The following is a 17,305-nucleotide window of genomic DNA, read 5'->3' as shown; positions in this document are numbered from 1 at the left end:
TGGGGGCCTGGGCTTTTCTGTCAGCAGCCATCAGAGTGTGAGCACCATTAAGGGGCAGAGATCCTTCATCAGGCTTCATCTCATGGCCTGAAGTCTACCCACTATCAGGCCTATTCCTTAATCTGCTGCCATTCTCCCTAAAGTACAGTCTAATCTCTACTCAAACTTCCAAGATACCCTACTAACCGTGGGGTTAGTCTAGGTAGATCTGAGGATCATATTACATTAAAAGTTAATGTTTTCAAGTAAGAACAATCAATTGAAAATTTTTAGTTTATATGATCTATATAATGTTTTTTAGTGAAAATCAGTTACTCTGGATCTAATTTGACTGTATTAGGCTAACCAAAACAGAGTTTCCAACAACCAGATCCTGAACCTGGATGATCTTCCCCAAGCCCATGGTAATGTCGGACTTGGAGTTCAGACACTGCAATAGTAAGGAAAAGGTTTTTTAATAATGACAAGCAAAAAAAAAAAAAAAAAAAAAAGGCATTCATTTCCTATCCTAGTGCTGATTAACCTAGTCATGTCCAGGAGACTGTCTGCCTTCTCTAGTGTGCAGGTTGGGGAGCAGGCAAAACTGTGTTGTAGGAACCATCTGCCCTGCTCTAGGCTGCCTGTCTTCTCTCCACTTCCATCAGCCAGGAAAACTGTGATGACGTAAATGCTTCTGTGTCAATTTCAGTTACTATCAGCGCCGATGACTTTTCATTTCAAGGTACATGAAGTCAGAGAGAGAAAAAAAAAACCACCATAAAAACCCGGCCTTCTACTATTAAAGGCAAGACAAGAACCCAGAACTCAGAAAGAGAATGACACACTGCAGAGAAAGGGCCTTCCCTGCACTAAAAGAAACCACGGGAAAAGCGGAAGCAGAAGGGAGCCGTCTATGTGTGCTATGTGCGCCTACGCAGGGCAGGCCCAACATCCGTGATCTCACACAGCCCTAGGGAAGGGCTGACTCCAAGAAACAAGAACACCAGCAGCAGAGGTATGGGAAACTAACCAAGTCCTATCACTGCTGAATGGGGAACCAAAAGTTAAGTCCACATTTGCTTGATGTAGAACCCAGGTTTCTCTCTCCCACCACCCCACATGCAAACTTCTGAGTGAGGAAGCACCCAGAGGGCAGGCAAGTGACTCTATATCCTGGCTCCCTGTGAGGACGAAGTGGAGTTAAAGACACTCTTTAGGCTTCTGAGCCCTCTCAGATCCAGGCACAGTAACAGAACTCCCACGTCAATGATACGACTTTGTGAGTCTACTGTATGGCATCAGGAGGACTGCGTATTACTCACATATACATGTATTTATCCAGCTTTGCTGCAAAATGACGCGGCATTTCTCCACAACCGTAATAGTTTCGGTCATTTTCGGGCAGATGATCCACATCGTGGAAGATTACGCAGTCCCAGACACTGTCCTTCATGGCCTCTTTGAAGCCCACATTGAAGAGCATCGCACGGTTAAAAGGCTGTGTGCCGGTCTTTCCAGAGAAAAACACAAATACGGTCAGCCTTTGTCATCTGGCTTTTTTCTAACTTGTTGATTCAGGGTGAGATAATAATTGTAAATACATCCAAATCAACTACATAAAATGAAATATTTCAGGATCTTCAAATATGCAGATACACTATGTTCTTTCGTGCTTTGGTTCAGAGAAGAAAACACTGTTGTTATCTAGTGTACTGTCAGATCACCAGATTTACAGAATGATGTAATTCATCTTTCTGTTTTACTCCAAATATATCAGAATATAGATCATTTATGATGAGGGAAAAAAAGCCATGAAAAATAATACAGGTTCTATTTTTTAGTGGTTTTCCATGTGTGTCAAGTCTAAGAGAAGCAGGAAATGAACTGTGACTCGGCATGCAGTAGCCCTTCTGTTCTAGAACAAGGCCAAAGAGAGCTAAGTCCCTATTGTTAATGCTTACAATAAAGACACAGACATATTCAGAGACGAAAACAATCGGAACTTATTACACGAAACCCAACTTCTTTATTACAACCATTTTCTTTTATTATTAAGAAAAGTTGGGGCGCCTGGGTGGCGCAGTCGGATAAGCGTCCGACTTCAGCCAGGTCACGATCTCACGGTCCGTGAGTTCGAGCCCCGCGTCAGGCTCTGGGCTGATGGCTTGGAGCCTGGAGCCTGTTTCTGATTCTGTGTCTCCCTCTCTTCTGGCCCTCCCCCGTTCATGCTCTGTCTCTCTCTGTCCCAAAAATAAATAAAAAACGTTGAAAAAAAAAATTAAAAAAAAAAAAAGAAAAGTATATTAAAGTTCCCAGGCAACAACCACTTTCTGTTTTTATTATTCTTGCTTATGATAAAGACCAAGGGCACTTTAAGGGACAAGAAAATGGGAACTTATTACACAGAACCTAACTTCTTACAGAATAACCACTTCCCCTTTATTTACGAGGAAAGTTTTATTAAGGTGCATCGGCAGTAAAAAGTTTCATTCTATTAGGGGCGCCTGGGTGGCGCAGTCGGTTGAGCGTCCAACTTCAGCCAGGTCACGATCTCGCGGTCCGTGAGTTCGAGCCCCGCGTCAGGCTCTGGGCTGATGGCTCAGAGCCTGGAGCCTGTTTCCGATTCTGTGTCTCCCTCTCTCTCTGCCCCTCCCCCGTTCATGCTCTGTCTCTCTCTGTCCCAAAAATAAATAAACGTTGAAAAAAAAAAATTAAAAAAAAAAAAAGTTTCATTCTACATCTGAGGAAAATTAAAGAGCCATTATCCATGCCTTAGCAATATTTCTCAAAATCATTTCCAAAGACAGCAAAAAAGGACAATGACAGGAGCAAATGAGACACATAACATGGTCACCACCAGAGTGCTGCCTCAGGAGTGAGAAGTGATGAATTTTTAGTCCCGAGTCCCACACTAACTTGAGGTAACAGAAATCCCTTTACTTTTTACAGCTTCCTTCTTCACCAATGAAAAGGAGAGAACATACAGGAAAGGGAATTAAATTATAAGGTCATTACTGGCACATCAACATCAGCTTGAACAAACTCCTTTCCTTCAAGGTTTTAAAATTTTGTTTTTATTAAATGTGGACATAATATTTAATAGCTTATCATAAAAATAAGTTCATCTTCCAAAAGTAAAGCATTTCCCCTGCTCTAGTAGTTTATACTAGTACTTTTCTCCATATTGCAAGGTAATAAGAGTTCTGATGTTTCCCTGCTTCGTTAACTTTAGAAGCCGTCCACTGACTTCGTACCGTGGTCATTGAAGATTCACACCACCACGCTCACTGCCCCTCCATCCATTTTCCCAATGTAGTTATATAATAATTTTTGGTAAAAGCAATAGTATCTGCATTATTAGGACTGCATAAATATTTCTGGAGTGTTGAGTGAATTAGGATTCCACTTTCTTTTTCAAACTGGGATTAATGACCGTCTTCTGTTTTCTTAGTTTTCTATGTAATTATTATTACTCTGTACAAAAACCTCAATAGATATGTCCTCTACTTATTAGTAATTGATGTAGTTCAAACACATCAAGTCACCTATCAATTCCTTCTCCACCCCCTCAAGCCCGACTCCAGCTCCCGCTGCCCTTGATTCTTGCTCCAGTTTGGACTGGTCTGACAACATGTGACTCTCATCCTAGGACTTTGTTCCCTACATCACCCGTTTTGATTTGGCTTTCTCTATTTGCTAAGGCACACCCTTCAACAGCTTCCTAAGTAAGGGTGCATGAAAAAAAAAAATATATATATATATAGTCAATGAATGCTTAAAAATGCCATCCGTCTACCCTCACACCTGATTGATGTATGGGCTAGGTAAAAACTTCTAGGTTAAAAAATCAATTTCCCCTAGAATTATAAAGTCATGGCTCAACAATCTTCTAGCTATCAGTGTTACCAAGAAGATTCATAACCACTGGTAATTTTTCCTATAGAACCTTCTCGATATCTTGTCTTTTTAATTTGTATTCTAAAATTTTGAAATAAAATGCTTCACAGCAGGTCAGTATTTTATTTGCATACACATGTGAGCCCCTTTAATCCAAAGACATGTCTTTCCTTCTGGGAAATTTTCTTGTATTATTTCTTTGGTCATTTTCTTCCCAGTCCCTCCCCAATTTTTTTCTGCTCTATTTTTCCAGAACTCTGCTCAGCAAGTCTACCACCAAGTGTGAATAGGGAATGCCAACGGCACTGCACCGGCGCCTCATCTCTGCTCCAGGACGTCTGGGCCTCAGCTGGGGGACCCACTTCCAAGGTGGCTCACTCCCCCAGCCGGCAAATTGCTGCTGCCAAGATGATGTGGTTTCCTCTCCACAGGGCTGTTCGAGTGTCCTCATGACCTGGTAGCTGGCTTCCCTGAGAAAGTAATCCAAGAGACCAAGGCAGAAGCAGCAAGGTCTTTTATGACCTGCCCTCAAAAGCCACATGCTGTCCTTCTGCAGCTTGGTTGCCCACGCAAGTCAGCCCGTATTCGCTGGAGACCACTCAGGGGCCCAGTTACACAGAGGCAAAATCCCTGCGGGCCATCTTGGAAGTGGTTACCCCCGTGACATTCTGTCCTGATTGATCTTCTTAACTTCTTATGTTTTAGTTCTATTTTCGGAGTTATTTTCTTAGTGATCTTCCAGCATTCTACGTTTTGTTTTAATAATGACGTTTTCTTTTACAGTAACTTCCTTATTCTGACTATTCTTCATGATGTCCTATTTTTGCAGATTCATGATCTTTATTCTCTGTGGATACTGATTATGAGTTTTTGTTGTTCTTTGAAGATTTTATCTGTTTCCTTCACTGCCTCTATTATCTACTCTCCCTCTTGTTGGATCGTATTCCTGCCTGGAATCCACTCCCCATTATTCTAGTCAGGGCTGCCCCAACTTCACCTCCTCTGAGAGGCCTTCCCTGAACACTCTATACAAAAGAACACGTGTCCATGCCCTTACTGCTCTCTTTGCCCTGATCTTTAGCCCCGAGCACCACCTGCCACATCATGAACGATTCACTGCCCATCTCTCCTCACCAGAACGAGGGGCCTTGCCTTGGTTTGTTCCCTGCTGTATCCCTGTTGTTGAATGAATGAAAGGGCTTCATGGAGGTGATAAAGCGATGAGCTGGCCTTTTCCTTTGGAGATGTCTAAGTACAATATCAGGCATCTCCTTTCTGAGGCTAATCTATTTCTCTAATAAAGACACAAGTTATGCTCTGTTGTCAGCTGGAGGGGCTGGGGGGGATTCATTTCTGAATCCCCTGCTGGCTTCAAAAACCCCAGACAGAGAAAAGCCCTGAGGATCCCCAGGGTCCGTATGCAGACTCACTCAACCCCCCTCCTGCTTCGAGGCCCCACAGCCTGGCTGTGCTGGCACAGTCAGGACTTTGGTGTGGTTTCTCCACAGGATAAACTTTCATTTCTTACAAGACACAACAATCACCTGGCAGCACGAGCAAACATGAGGAACTGGGAATGTGACTGTTTTGTAATCAAACTTTTTAAATCAATCCCGTGACTTTATGGCCAGTGCTACGGTCCGTCTGTGACATCTCTCAAGTGCCGGGACCTGCAGGAGCTTGTCCAGCAGACTGCCTCCATTCTTGTCACAATCACCCTCAACAAGCACGGGGCTTCAAACATCCCCTGCTTTGCTAAGGGAGTCATCAGTGCTCCATCTACTCCCTGACTTCCAGAAATGTGTTGAAATCTCTCGATGACCATCACTTTGTCCTTCTGGTTTAAAACCTTTTTTTCTTTCACTCTCATTTTTGGTGTTTGGAAAGGAGAAGTGGTAAATATGTGTATAACCTCCCACGTTTAACTGAAGTTCTGAGCCGAACTTCAACTGCTTAGCACTTCTGGGCACCAGTCCAGCAGAAAAGCCACTCTTCTATTTCATATGTGGTAAAGATGTTACTACCTCAACACCACCCACTATCAACTACATGGGCCTGAATTAATATCGATCAAGGCTGAGACTTAGACTTAAGAAGTTTATAAAATATGGATCTTAGCTGCTTTGCAAAGGTTGCTCTATCACACACACAAAATAATTCAGTGGTTCTGAACTCTCGGAAGAATATCCCTTTACAAACACTGACACTGTGCCCTCTTCGATAGCTCAGCTGGGAGAGTGGAGGACCATGAAAACACGGATGCAGACGTCTCACCTCCCAACACATTAAGGAGACTGAAATTTCAATAAAGGAAACTAGCAGTTGGTAAAACTGACCTAGAAGTTTTTACTTATGGCTATCCTGAAAGTAGCTAGAAATTGTGATTTGTTATCAGGTAAAAAAAAAAAATCCATTTTCATAGTACAGGTTGTTACATTAAAAAGTACATAGATGTACTATATGCATCATCATATGCACAGGAACAAACCTGACAGGGGTAATTTACACACAGGGAAGTGTAAATTCTAATAAATAGCAAGCATTCACAGGGGTAAAAATAGAGGCAAAAAGCTAAGAACAGATCTAAAATAAGCCACAAAGGAGCTGGAAAAACATACTAAATATAATAATCTTAGGAACAAAACTTGAATATTTTCCACACGAAATACCCATAAGCATCTAATAATATAAGCTAGTCTACTGATGTAGACTAATATAAGCTAATCTACTGATGTAGATTTTATGTCTACTGATAAATAAGGAAATACATTTTTAGTCAGGTTTAGTGTGAGTAAAAAGAAGGAGTATCAGGATAAAATGAGGTTATCAATATCAAGCCCAAAGTAGCCAAATTACAATATATTTGAAATACAAACAAAATACACATGTTAGAAATGCTACATAGAAATCACTGATAAAATTCAGCAAATGCCCTAGTGTTTGGGAGGTGGGGTGGGGGAAAGATAAGTTAAGAAATCCAAGATGATACCTTAATATAAAACTAGGTAATGACAGGAATGGAAAAAAACAAAAGTATGGCAAATATCTCCAAAGGGTTCAAATAAGACTGAAAGAAATTGTATATACGGAATACTGAGACATGAAGAATATTTATGGAGAAAAAATTAGCTGATAATATGAAAAATAATTCAAGAACAACATTTCACCTTAATAGGTAAGACATGATGATTAAAAATGATAGGAGCATATCAACTGATAAATGGATTAACAAAATGTGGCATATATAATACGCTTAATCCCAAATGAGATTTTACCAAGATATAAAACCAAAGATTCACCCTAAACTAAACATTTTTAATCCCACCGTATCGAAGAGTTCAAGTTCCACTATACTTACCATTCTGAAAAATATTCTCACCTGTTCAATGACATAAAAGGCAAATTCCAGCCTCTGTTTCTGGAGCATTGGAATCAGATGCAAGAAAAAAATTGGGAGATGTTCATGGCGATTCCGGAAAGGAATGAGAACTGCCACCTTAAAAACAAAATAGTCACATATGTAGACAAATATTGCACAGCAAGCCCTGGAGGTAAAGATAAAAACTGATCCTTAAAAATTTCTGAAAATTTTAAAGTCAAACCTTCATAGATTTTCTCACTAGAGATCCAACAGTGAGAAAAAACAGACCCGGCCTTTGCCTTTGTTCCATTTCCAGTCTTGTGAACCTGGAAGGTGTAAGTGGGTTCTGAGGGCCATTCCTTACATTGTGATATTTATTTATCGTATGGTCACCATGGAAGTCCTAGAAAGACTTCAAAGGCCTGATAAAATCAGGTTTGGGGACGGCAAAGACTACTGTGGAGAGTAGACTGGAGAAAGCCAAAAATCGATTCAGCGAGCTGGTTAAGCTAAGAGGTAATGGAAGCTTGAACTGAGGTGAGGGTGGAGAAGAAGAGAAGTACATGAATTTTTGGAACATGTGAGAAGTGAATTAACAGGACTGGTTTATGGATTGGATATAAGGAGGGTGGGGAAGGGATGTGTCAAGAGTAACTTCTAGGTTTTAAATTGGATCGTAAATAATAAATTCATGATTTTAAAATTGAATTTAAAAGACATTCCATTTGAATATCTACTATCTTACACATGGCTTATTCAGCCTAGAGTTATTTTTGAGAAATATAACAGATATATCATAGAAGTTTCATAATAATATTAGTTATTTTTCATTTAATCAAAATGTAAAATTAAATTTTTGATACATTTTATGTTTTTCAGTGGTAGGATAATACTGAGTTTAAAATGAAATTGATAGTAAAATTACATTAAAATGTTAAGCTTAACAAAGAAAAAGTAATGTAAGCAGTAGAAAACAAAGAAATTCGTCCAAAGAAATGTAAAGAACAAAAGAAAAAACACATATATGGAAATTAAGTAGTTTTTCAGTAAATGGATGTTTCTCCTAGGGGGAAAGAAAAATTATTGGGGCTCTTAAAAGCAAGACTAAAAAACACCATCTATATATAAAATAGGAATAAATGAATAATTATTAACCACCACTTACTCAAATCCTCTATTTCTTGGATCCAAGATTTGTCATACAAGCTAAATTACCCTACGATTTAGACTTTGTCCTTGAAAATGATGAAATGTTTTCTAAACATTGCTTTTCTTAGCTAAACTGGCTTTATTATAATTGTGAATTTTCTAATGCAAATTGAAATAAAAACAAATGTTTTGTACAGATTATAAATCCCCAAATCATTAGATTTTCAAAGAACATAACAGTCAAAATATATCTAATTACAGTATCTATGTGTCACTTTATATTCTGGATTTTAAAATACAGTTTAAACTGGTTATAAGAGAAAACTTTGTAGGAACATTATATCTGGGATTTACTAAAATTTCACCTATAACAAATAATTTTTACTACTGAATGAATAAATGTAAATAATTGAGAAGGCATAGGTTCAGGACCTGATCCTATTTGTAAAATCAGGTCATGACGTTAGACACAGTCAACAGAAAATGGTAACATTTACGAATGTATTTTACATTACCAGGATAAATAGAGAAATTTTTAAATTATTAAAATCATTTCATTTTAAAAAACCCACAAAAGATAGTTTAGCAAAACTGAAGATGTCTAAACTAGAATCACCACCACTAGTTTTCCCTAAATGCTGATGAGACAGCAGAAAAAGAGACAATGGCTGCTATGACACTGATATTTTCATGTGTGCACTATTTTATTTTCAGTGAGTTGTAAGAACTAAAGAGGTTCTGGTGCCTCCCTGCCAGCCGCACTCTTAATCCCATTCCCTTCTGGTTCACCCGTAAGGTACCTCTTGAATGGAAGGACCACAAGGTTGCCGGAGCAAGGCTAACTCACATCCAAGAGTCTGCCTACCCCCAACATGGCAGCCACTGCTCATTCTACACACATCCCACTGACTGGGGACCTGCTGGTGGGTGTCCAGCATTCATTGCTGGCATAGTCACAGAACTCCCAAAGCAACACAACTCCCAAGGCAGCTAGGGACCCCTACGTTCACTCTTAGGAGAGCAAACGACTATGAAAAGTAAAAGAAGGGGAAGAAGTCAGATGGCAAGAACAAACCCCTACCACTGGCTTTACCAGATGTGAACAGTGTGGTAACTTCTGCAGAAGTAAGGGTCAAGCTTGCCCTTCCTCATTCTGAATTTGGCCACAAGGCAGCCGCCTGTGACAATGTAAATGGGCTACAAAAGCAGTTAAGGCGAATTATTTAAAGGAAGATATTTAAAGGAAGAAGCTATTAAGTAGCTGCCGAGTCCACATTAAAGATGGTCCACATTGGGGCGCCTGGGTGGCGCAGTCGGTTAAGCGTCCGACTTCAGCCAGGTCACGATCTCGCGGTCCGTGAGTTCGAGCCCCGCGTCAGGCTCTGGGCTGATGGCTCGGAGCCTGGAGCCTGTTTCCGATTCTGTGTCTCCTTCTCTCTCTGCCCCTCCCCCGTTCATGCTCTGTCTCTCTCTGTCCCAAAAATAAATAAACGTTGAAAAAAAAAAAAAAATTAAAGAATGTTTAAAAAAAAAAAAAAAAGATGGTCCACATTAATTAAATACAATTATGCTGAGTGATGGGTCGAATATATAAGAATAGACAAGGTCGTAGCCTCTAAATCAGCAATTTGTTCAATGAAGCATTTAAAATACCAAGACTTGTGGGTTTTTTTCTTAACCTTACAAGGAAACTGAGAATATTATAAAAGAAAAAAACTACCAGTGTCTTGGCAAATTCAAAATAAGTAAACTGTTGTCTTAATAGCAAATAAATGGCCACATTTTAATGAGACCATTATCAAATATTTTGAACATGCCTAAAGCAAAGTTTTTATTAAAATAAAGCAAAACAGTATCTTAAAAATTCATTTGGCATGTCCCTTCTTGTGGCGGTGGAATGACATTCTCAACAGTTTACAAATTATTGTCTAGAAAACAAAGATCTCAGAGTTCTGCAAGAATATATTTGAGGTTTAATAACCTTTGCTTCAGGACATTTCTCACATGTGCCCTAATTTGCTGTGCGAGCCACTCTCCCATTGATGCATCTCCAGTAGAGACAGACAACATCTGGTCGTTATCTTCTGCAAAACAGCACTTCATCTTCACCAATCTCTCCTCGCCACCTCTTGTTCAAGCAAAATTATCCCATTCAGTTTGCTCCCACTTTAAGCCACTAATCTTACTGAATTTATGCACCTACATTTCTTGCTTGCTTATGTGCTCTTATACTCACCATGAGATTAGCAAGAAAAGTGTTTACTACATACATTTTCCCCACTAAGTTTTTGTCCTACTTTCAAACTTCAGGCACACCACCGGCTACAGTGTCCCTAGACGACCCGGCTGCAAACTTGCCTACTTGAGGGGTGCGGTAGCTCTGTGCCACTGACGAAGATGGAACACAGTAGAAGTTGCTGTGCTCTCTCTTCGTCAGTGGTTTCCGGTCCATCGTCCTCATCCTCCCCATTTCCAGTGTCTGCGGGAGCTTCTCAAACAGGAGGCACTTGATAAACAAAAAAAAAAACAAAAACAAAAAAAAAAACAAAAAAAAAAATGCAGGTTCTTGTCCCTTTCCACCAATAAAATCAGAATATCTGAGGACTAAGTTCAAGAATATTCACTTTTACCAAACACCCTGGGTAGTTCTGAAATAGATGCTAAGACTCATCTTTGAGGACTAGATATGGAACCCTGCCTCTGAGCAGACACCCACAGCAGGCAGCTGCCTGCTTCTTTAAGCCTTTAGGCTTTAGACCTCCAGTCCAGACCTCCACCTGACCCCTGCATGGAAAAGCAAGGTCACAGGTAAACACTTCACCTTTTAATGTCCAGAAAAGCATTATCATCTTCCTCTTCCAAACCCCTTTAGAAATAAGCTTGCCTGTATAAGGCCTCCAATCTGTGCTCCAACCCGTTTTCCACGGGAACCTGTAGTGTTCAAAATACCTGAGAATTGCTGAAATCACTCGGTTTCAAAGATCTCAGTTCCAATTAATTGGCCATTAATGAACTTAGTTGTTTTGTTTTTTTTTTTTTAAGAAAAAGAACCTCAAATATTAAGAATCAAGTTGGTAGCAGATGTTTAACATAAATCTAGTAATTCCTTCTTTCCCTCTCTCTTAACTCTGTTCCAAGATTAGAATGGGACATCATTAGAATGTAAACAGGTTGGGGGCAGGGAGAGAAGGGGAATGTCCTTAATTAGTTAAACACGGCAAGTACCAGTCACCTCTGAATCATGTCCAAATTTCTTCTCATACTTTTAGCTGCATAGCTCAGAACCAGAAACTGTATTCTGAGAAGGGTTTGCATCAAGTTGAAATAACAACAGCATTACCATACGGTTCCTAAATAAAATAAGCTTATTTTTAGATCCTTGAATTAGCTTGCTCTTGGGAACTCCACTTTCAATATTGTTACCTAGTCATTCACACGGAGTTTATAGTCTACTAAAATCTTTAAATAGAACTACTTGTGTGATATACCTTTCTCCCGGAAAGTGAGAAGAAGAAAGCAAACCATAAAATTTTAAATCCAATGTCTGATATAGACCAATGAAGGAAGAACAAGAACACTTAATGTTCCCAATCCCAAATTACTCTACCACAGCGCACAATGCACATCTAAGCAGTATGCTGTACCCCACCTAAACACGTCAGAAGACCAACCTCTTTGCTACCCCACAGCTGTTGAGATTAATGATGTTTTTTTCTCTTATTAGCATTCAACATACTCATCACCCAAGAAAAATAATTTATTTGCCCAGAATTTGTTTTAAAAGTAGAATTGTGTAAATTAGGTCCTATTTTATATACAAATGTGAGAAAAATCAATCATGAAATATGAAGATTCATTTATTAACGGAGTCTGACCAGACAACAGTAAAATAAATGATTTGCCAAAATTTGTACTGGAATCCATTTAAGTAGTTTCACAACTTCTTTGAGGCAAAAAAACAAACAAACAAACAAAAAAAACCACCCTAACATTTATTTAATAATTTAGAGCAAGGCTCTCTCTCCCTCTCCCTCTCTGCCCTTCCCCTGCTCATGCTCTCTCTTTCAAAATAAATAAATAAACTTAAAAAAAAATGTAACAAGACATTTATTTGTCTTGTAACCTCAATTCAGCAAAACTGGGTTTAGTGCTTACCTTAGACAAGATAATATAGTGTTATCTGGTGTTAGGAATGCAGATAGAAATAACACACTTCCCCAACACAAAGAGTTCAAGGCCAATTAAGTCAGAGCGCTTTTATCTACATTCTCCTTCACAGCAGTGATTTTTCTTTGTACCAAAAGACAAATATTTTAGCAAAATACTAATATTCAAAAGAGGAACTGAAAACTTTTCCCAAACTAAGGCTATATCACAATCCTCCAGGATATAACTATTGATTCAATCCTCTGTAGTTTTCACCTGAATTCTGTAAATGCTATTTCCTACTCAAACATAACCACCTTATAGGAATATATATATATATATATACACATATATATACACACATGTATATATGTGTATATATATATACATATACATATATGTATATATGTGTATATATATATACATATATACATATATGCACCCACTCGCGAATTTCACAGTACTGTGAGCAACTCTGATTTAAATCAGGGTTTACAACTGATTTTAAACCGCAGAGGCAGACCATTCCCTTAGAGTTTTTCAAACAAAACATTAAGAAGTCTGACAAGTCAAAAAGATAAAAAACTTGTGCTCTGCCTTCTGAAACAGAGGTGAAGAACCCAAAGTTCTCCTTTTTGTGTCCCACTGTGACCTGCAAGCAGCCTCTTGAGGATGCTGAGACTCTAAGAACACCCCAGTGTGAGACCCAACTGGAAGTCACAGTTCCAGGACTCGGTAGGGCCATGCCTACAGGTGACAATGAGCATTGAGGACAGCAGCAGGAGGCAGAAAAGTCAGAGCCTCTGCCCATTCCAAACAGAATGGTGACAAAAAAATCTGTTTTCCAAGCCAATCTCAAATGAGGCATTTACTACCAGGATCTCCAAGAGACAATGCACGAGCACATATTTTGTATATACGCAGAGGTGTGGTTACAGCCTTCCCAGGCAACACTATTAAATCCTATCTGAACTGTCAATACCTATACATTAAATACAAAAATTCTGTTGCCTTACATTTTCAAGACAAATATATGTCACTATATATTCTGAATCAAGCACACTTTTCCTCAAATGCACAGTAACAATTATATAACTTATGAAAAAATTTACCTCACCTTCCATCTGGGTTTACAGTCTTTAGGCCTCCAGTGACCTCCTGGCTCAATATCTAAATCCTTGGAGAAGAGTTGATGAATTTCATCAAAACTGATTTCACTTACATTGACATTGAGGAATCCCCCTAGAAGGTCAAACACGTGAAGAATTGTTTTAATACGAAGCAAGACAAACAACAATCGGTAGGGCTGATGGCATAACTTAGTTGCCAGGACAGTACAGTTTATTCCTGTTATCACCACATAACTGTTAGTATCATTCCCTTTCAGTTTTAGTTTGGATGATAAATTATAAAATCACTCCACTATCTTTGGTAAATCAGCCAAAGATAAGAGAAATCAAATTGTTTAATACAGCAAATATTTTTAATATTCTTTGGGAAACGTTTGCACGTCATTACAGATTAGCTTATTATTGTAATTTGACAATTTAGTCACATATTTTAAAACTACTTTTAATTTCCACATAGTCAACCTAGGTAGCACGAGAGCACAGTCTGTAAGTGTTAATTAAGCGGTTAGATTGGCAGGAAACTGCCAAATCCTACCTTCTGTGTACTGGGGACACTACTTAACTTCTCTGTGCCTCAGCCTCCTTCTTTGCAAAAGCAGATGGTAACACCTGCCTCCCCGTGTGGTTGTGTCCACTAGATGAAACAGTGCCATGAGAAGGATCAAGCAACAGCATCAACCACAAAGGTACACACTCAATATACGTTAGCTGTTCCTACTGTCCTCTACTGATATTTAAGAGAGAGAATTTGCAAACACAACTTAAGCAATTTATATTTTTAGCACCTACCCAGTATCCCCTTGATTTGCAAAACTGGAAAACTACAGGCTTTTAAGATATTCCCGGCCTACCAGGCACTCACTTTCTGAGTTAACAAATATATTACTGGAGGTGTTTTTACTACTAGCTTTTTTGTTGTGTACCACTGAAATGACAAATGACTCTTGGGTGGAAAGTCATTTCCATTAACTCAGTCGGAAACAGAACTGAGAACTAACAGAACTAAGTTAGGTCTAACCTCTTCATCTCATAAAATACATACCAACAAATGAGGTTTCCCATTTCAGGTCATCTGAGCCTGACTGGCCATGACTCCACATAGAAAACCTTCAATTCCTCTTTGAGAGAGCCCTCTCCTTTCCTCCTGTCGTTCTGTATCCTAAGGTTTCACAACTGCGTCTCTTCCCCTCCCTCCCTTCCTCCTAACTAGGCAGGAGTATCAGTAGCTTCCATTAAACACTCAGGCAGGCCAGCGAGAAGCATTGTAAAAACCAGATGCCAGGCGTCTGGGCGGTTCAGCCGGTTAAGCATTTGACTCTTGGTTTTGGCTCAGGTCTGATCTAGCAGTTTTGTGAGTTCGAGCCTCGGCGTAGGGCTCTGCGCTGACAGTGCAGAGCCTGCTTGGGATTCTCTCTCTCTCTCTGCCCCTCCCCACTCATGCTGTCTCTCTCTCAAAATAAATAAACTTAAAAAAAAAATTTAAAAATAAAAATAAAATACAATACAAATGTCTACATTTCAAAGGGTAAGCCGGGGGGAAAAAAGTGCAACCTTCTAATGTCTGCCAGTTCTCCTGACTAGTCTGTGGCCTTTTACCCTGCCTTTTGGGTGGTAAGATATGCAAAGTAGCTAATCTTAGAAAGATGAGGCTCACCTAAAAGGAAAGAGTAACGTATGAACTCAAAGAGAAAGGGGAGGTCACAGCGTAAGACTGATCAATATAAGTACCAGCTTAGCTGACAAAGACTGAATCTACCACTGTAATCAAATAAAATTCACACAAATAAATCTGATGCACTTAATGGTATGCATGATTGCTAAAATGATAGTCATTATAAATAATAGGCAGTTCATATGAGTAACTGAGGCTGGTATTCTATATGCACTGTTAAACCAATTTTTTTGGCCTTTTTTCCAGCTTGACTGCTGTAACAGCTGTAATCATCATTACTGTCAGCAGGGTCCTCCAGTCTCATTTGCTGTTGCGTTTTCATCTCAAACACACACGCACTGGCACTGGCAAACGAAGAGGCAAGTCTTACGTCTCTCTCCTCAATGGGCGGGGCCTCCGGTGCCTAACACTTAACCATCTCTAATGCATGAGGCATCCAGAGTCCAACCTCCCTCTGCCTGCCCCCCACGCACCGTCCTCAGAGGCCCTCAGCTGCCTTCCTATGTGCTTGCTGCTCCTTCCTCTGAAATCTTAATCTCATACTGGCTGAAGGCCAAAGACAACCCAGTGGCATGAAGTTGTCATGTCAGTGGTCACAGCAACAGTACTATTTGGGGGGTGAGGGGGGACGGATGGTAAGGGACAGGCCTCCAAGATAGGATGGCCACCACTGGGAACAGTAAAAGCATGATCCGAAAGAGAAGAGGAAGAAGAGGCACAAAATTAGTGGGGTGGGGTGCGATGAGACAAACAACTCTTTTTTTCTGAGCTGCTGCCTTGGCATTTCAAAGTATGATAACCATACTCACACCCAGAGTCTCACCATTGAGATAAGAATGCAACTTTAGGATTCCTGCCATCACTTCCTCCTTTGCTTTTCCCCAGGGCACCTTTTAAAATAATCACTTAGAGTTAAGCCCACCAAAAAGTTAAGTGACCTCTGCCCCAACCACCCTGTAAGTGATAGGTGCTCTCTCTCCTGCTCATTCAACCTGGAACAGAGGACTGCCTTTCCCCCAGCTCACCGAGCCCCCTTGCTTCTGGGATCTGGAAGTAATTAAATCTTGTGACTCGACTTCCTTTGTGTGGGTGTGCTGAAACTGTAACTCCAGTCAAAATGACTCCCTGGGTTTCATTTCCCCAAAGTGGGAGCTCAGATGCTGAGGGAGCGCCTGCCTGCCCCATGTGGGTGGCATCTGGGTATTCTTAATTCAATACACCAGTTCTACTTCTCAACACAACCGGTGATAATGATAGGACTGTGGGTGCAGTGTGTACCCCCATACAATGCCCTGGAGCTACAAATGGCTTACTAACTTCCTCTCCCAGACCACTCAGTCTCCCTGGGAAGGAACCCACTGCTTGCTTGCAGTCTGTGGCACTGTTTTTGCACCGCTGCGTACTGTTCACAAATCCCCACCCTAAATTGTCGATGCAGTGAAAGGCAGACTCCCCTGAAAAGCTGACCACCAGCAGGCTCCAGTCAGCAGTAGGTGTGTTTCCCACTAGTCCCTAAACAAGTCCCTGCTGTGTGTCAGGTCTGGAGGTAATCTGCAATACTCACATGCAAGAGTCCCAGCACCAGGCCAAGGTGAGTTAGCGGAAATAGCAGGACCCTGCCGCCTTTCCCCAGGCAGGGACAGTGCTCAGGGCAGGGCAGTGGCAGGGACACGGAAGGGAGTTCTTTTAGATTAGTGCCACAGGTGTGGCCAGCTGCTGGGCCCACGCTGTTGGTGGCTGGGACTAGGGTGTTGAGCTTGGAAAGCCAGCCCTAACACATGAGAGAGGTGACTCTACCAGGGGCATCACGGACCTCTGGGTGGACACAATGCTGAGGTCAACAACCTCCTATGCTGCCACAATGCTTGCTGCTGTCGCAAATCACCCCCCAACCCCATGGGATGTCAGGAGTCCCATCCTTGGTGTGGTACAGCAGGACACATTCTCGCTACAAAAGCAGGGCCCCTGAAC

At 40.6% G+C, this 17,305-nt stretch overlaps 1 protein-coding gene across 2 annotated transcripts in view; it reads right to left on the bottom strand.

Annotated features, from left to right (window-relative positions):
- The window catches only part of B4GALT6 (beta-1,4-galactosyltransferase 6), a 68,238-nt gene that overhangs the window by 7,645 nt on the left and 43,288 nt on the right, over window positions 1-17,305 (bottom strand). The window contains exons 4-6 of one of the 2 annotated variants that reach the window (XM_040479156.1): window positions 13,650-13,774; window positions 7,256-7,372; window positions 1,302-1,489 (exon numbers count right to left, since the gene is read on the bottom strand). In XM_040479156.1, coding sequence (XP_040335090.1) covers window positions 1,302-1,489; window positions 7,256-7,372; window positions 13,650-13,774 — 430 coding nt within the window. The remainder of the gene's footprint in view (window positions 1-1,301; window positions 1,490-7,255; window positions 7,373-13,649; window positions 13,775-17,305) is intronic. The other variant, XM_040479158.1, reaches the window with a different exon arrangement.

This window comes from Herpailurus yagouaroundi, unplaced genomic scaffold (assembly GCF_014898765.1).
Source record: "Herpailurus yagouaroundi ecotype Mexico unplaced genomic scaffold, PumYag 142, whole genome shotgun sequence".
NCBI lineage: Eukaryota > Metazoa > Chordata > Mammalia > Carnivora > Felidae > Herpailurus > Herpailurus yagouaroundi.
Note: the sequence above shows the minus strand (reverse complement) of the source record. Positions and strands in the feature narration are given on the sequence as shown.